At 30.5% G+C, this 2,479-nt stretch overlaps 1 protein-coding gene across 1 annotated transcript; it reads left to right on the top strand.

The window, feature by feature from the left end:
* Window positions 1–766: 766 nt before the first annotated feature.
* LOC102586536 (probable methyltransferase At1g27930) lies at window positions 767–1,531 on the top strand. Its single transcript, XM_006359672.1, has one exon. It carries the CDS (start codon window positions 767–769, stop codon window positions 1,529–1,531), a length of 765 nt encoding a protein of 254 aa, XP_006359734.1.
* Window positions 1,532–2,479: the final 948 nt, after the last annotated feature.

Genomic DNA, 2,479 nt, shown 5'->3' on the forward strand with positions numbered 1-2,479 from the left:
ACCTCATTGGTTTGGTGTGGGGGGGGGGGGGGTGTGGGAGTCTCAAATACTCTAAACACCGAACATGTCATTACAAACACAACGTATAAATGAGGGAGAAATTTTGCAGATTTCGATGTGGAAAAATAAAATAGAAGCCAAACTTCTAGATTATATTTATCGAGTTGGTAGATTAAAAAAATTATTACAAGAAATTAAAAATAAGGAAGGTAAGCATCGCAAGTCAAAAGAAAAGTTTAGTGTAATAAAATCAAACTTAAGGAGAAGTATATAAAATTACCCTTTATATTAATTATATTACTCTTATTTTTATTGTATATAATAATTTACAAAAGTGAAAAATTATCCGTAATAATTTAAAAGATTTTTGATCCCTTAATCTCTCCTTTCCACAAATTCATTTTACATATATTATCAAGTTAAATCTGAAATTCAATATCATGAATTAGTAACTGCTTATCATGGAAGACGAACACTTGGATGGTTTGAGAGGCTAAAGTTCCTTAAAACTTGTTTTATAATAACACAAACTTTAGACATTGGACATGGTGCAAAATGAGGAAAACACATGGTTTTGTTTAATAATATGTACATATCCAATTTATAGCTATCAGCACCAAGTTTCAAGTAGAAAATGATAGATATTTAAAAGTTCATTGTTATCTTATTGTGATGAAATTAAAATAATTTCACCCACAATAACATGTTGAAATTAGCAATCATAGGTTTAACTTGTACAACATTACTTATTTTAATTTTATTTCGAATGTCAAATGATCCCACCCTCTGCGAACCATCAGAGGTTTCAGGGATCCTCCCGAATGGGAACTCAACAGTGAATGATGATACAATAATGTCTGAGCATCTCCAAGTTGACGCGATCCTCCACTATGCCACATCACGTGTTATACCTCAACAAACAATGGACGAGATCAAGATATCTTTCAACATCCTCAAATCTCTAACCCCTTGTAATTTGCTAGTATTCGGGTTAGGTCATGACTCATTTATGTGGTCATCCATAAATCTACGTGGCACAACACTTTTCCTAGAGGAAGATCCAAAATGGAGCAGGGCTATACTTAAAGACCTATCATTCATCCGTTCCAACACGGTTAGATACCGGACAACTTTGTATGAGGCAGAGAAATTAATCGAACACTATAATAAGGAACCGGATTGTTGGGCTAGAAAATCAATTTTACGAGGTAATAGTAAATGTAAGTTAGCATTGAACATGTTATCCAATGAAGTGTACGATAAAGAATGGGACATAATTATGATAGATGGTCCTAAAGGCTATTTTGATCAAGCACCAGGAAGAATGTCAGCTATTTATTCTGCTGCTGTTATGGCAAGAAATAGAAAGGGACCTGGGGTAACACATGTAGTAATGCATGATGTGGATCGCGATGTAGAAAAAGTTTATGCTGAACTTTTTTTGTGTAGGAAAAATTTGGTCGATGGGGTAGGAAAGCTTTGGCATTTTGAGATTCCTCCAGCTTCGGATGTGAACACTGATTTTTGTTAGATTAATAAATATTCTTTTTTTTTAAAGTGTTGTGTAATTTATTTTTCACTTACAAATTACCTACACCCCTGTTTCGTCAAGTTTATGATTTTTATTGCTTATGTTTGATTTGCGCTAGTGTGCGTCAAAATTAGCTTATTTTGGAAAGTGCTTCAAGCAAAATAATTTTTACTTTTGGAGAGAAATAATTTTATATGTTGATCAAATTATTTAAAAAATTATTATTAAAAATCATGTTTGATAAAATAAAATTATATTAGATTAATATTTTTAAGAGGTGTTTTTTAGAGTAAATTACGACAAAAAATAATTAAAATTGTTTTACAATTAATATTATTTAACTAGAGAAATGATTTTAAAAATATTTTTTAGAGATAAATTGGGAAATATTAATTTTCGATAAAAATAATTTTCTATTTCCAGAGAAGCACAAATTTGTAGTTTCTCCCTTACATGAGAAAAACTATTGGTGTTACTGTTTAAAACATTTTCCTTTTGTCAAATACCTCAAGTCTCCAAAAAAAAAAAAAAATTGGCCCAAAAAAATAATTGTGACCTTTTAAAAACTTGGTCAAACAATACAAATACTATAATATATAGGGAAAAGAGTCTGAAAAATACTTCAACTTTAGCCGAAATTACTGTTACGATACCAAACTTTTGAAAGGACATTTTACCCCCTACACTATTTAATAGTGTATTTTAAAGGTATATATGTGCCCACGTGGACACGCTACTATTTATAATTATGCAATATTTATGATGTCCATGTGGGCACATAAATACTTTTAAAATACATTATTAAATAGTGCATGGGGTAAAAGGACCTCCATAAAGTTTGGTATCGTAACAGTAATTTCGGCCAAAGTTGAAGTATTTTTCAGACTCTTTTCCCTAATATATATATAATAAAAGTAATTGTTAGAAAATAATGTAGTTATCTATTTT

Source organism: Solanum tuberosum, unplaced genomic scaffold, assembly GCF_000226075.1.
Source record: "Solanum tuberosum cultivar DM 1-3 516 R44 unplaced genomic scaffold, SolTub_3.0 scf00304, whole genome shotgun sequence".
NCBI classification, from domain to species: domain Eukaryota; kingdom Viridiplantae; phylum Streptophyta; class Magnoliopsida; order Solanales; family Solanaceae; genus Solanum; species Solanum tuberosum.

Excerpts from the sequence above, each read along its gene's own strand:
- LOC102586536 (XM_006359672.1), top strand. The coding sequence starts at position 767 with ATGTCAAATGATCCCACCCTCTGCGAACCATCAGAGGTTTCAGGGATC.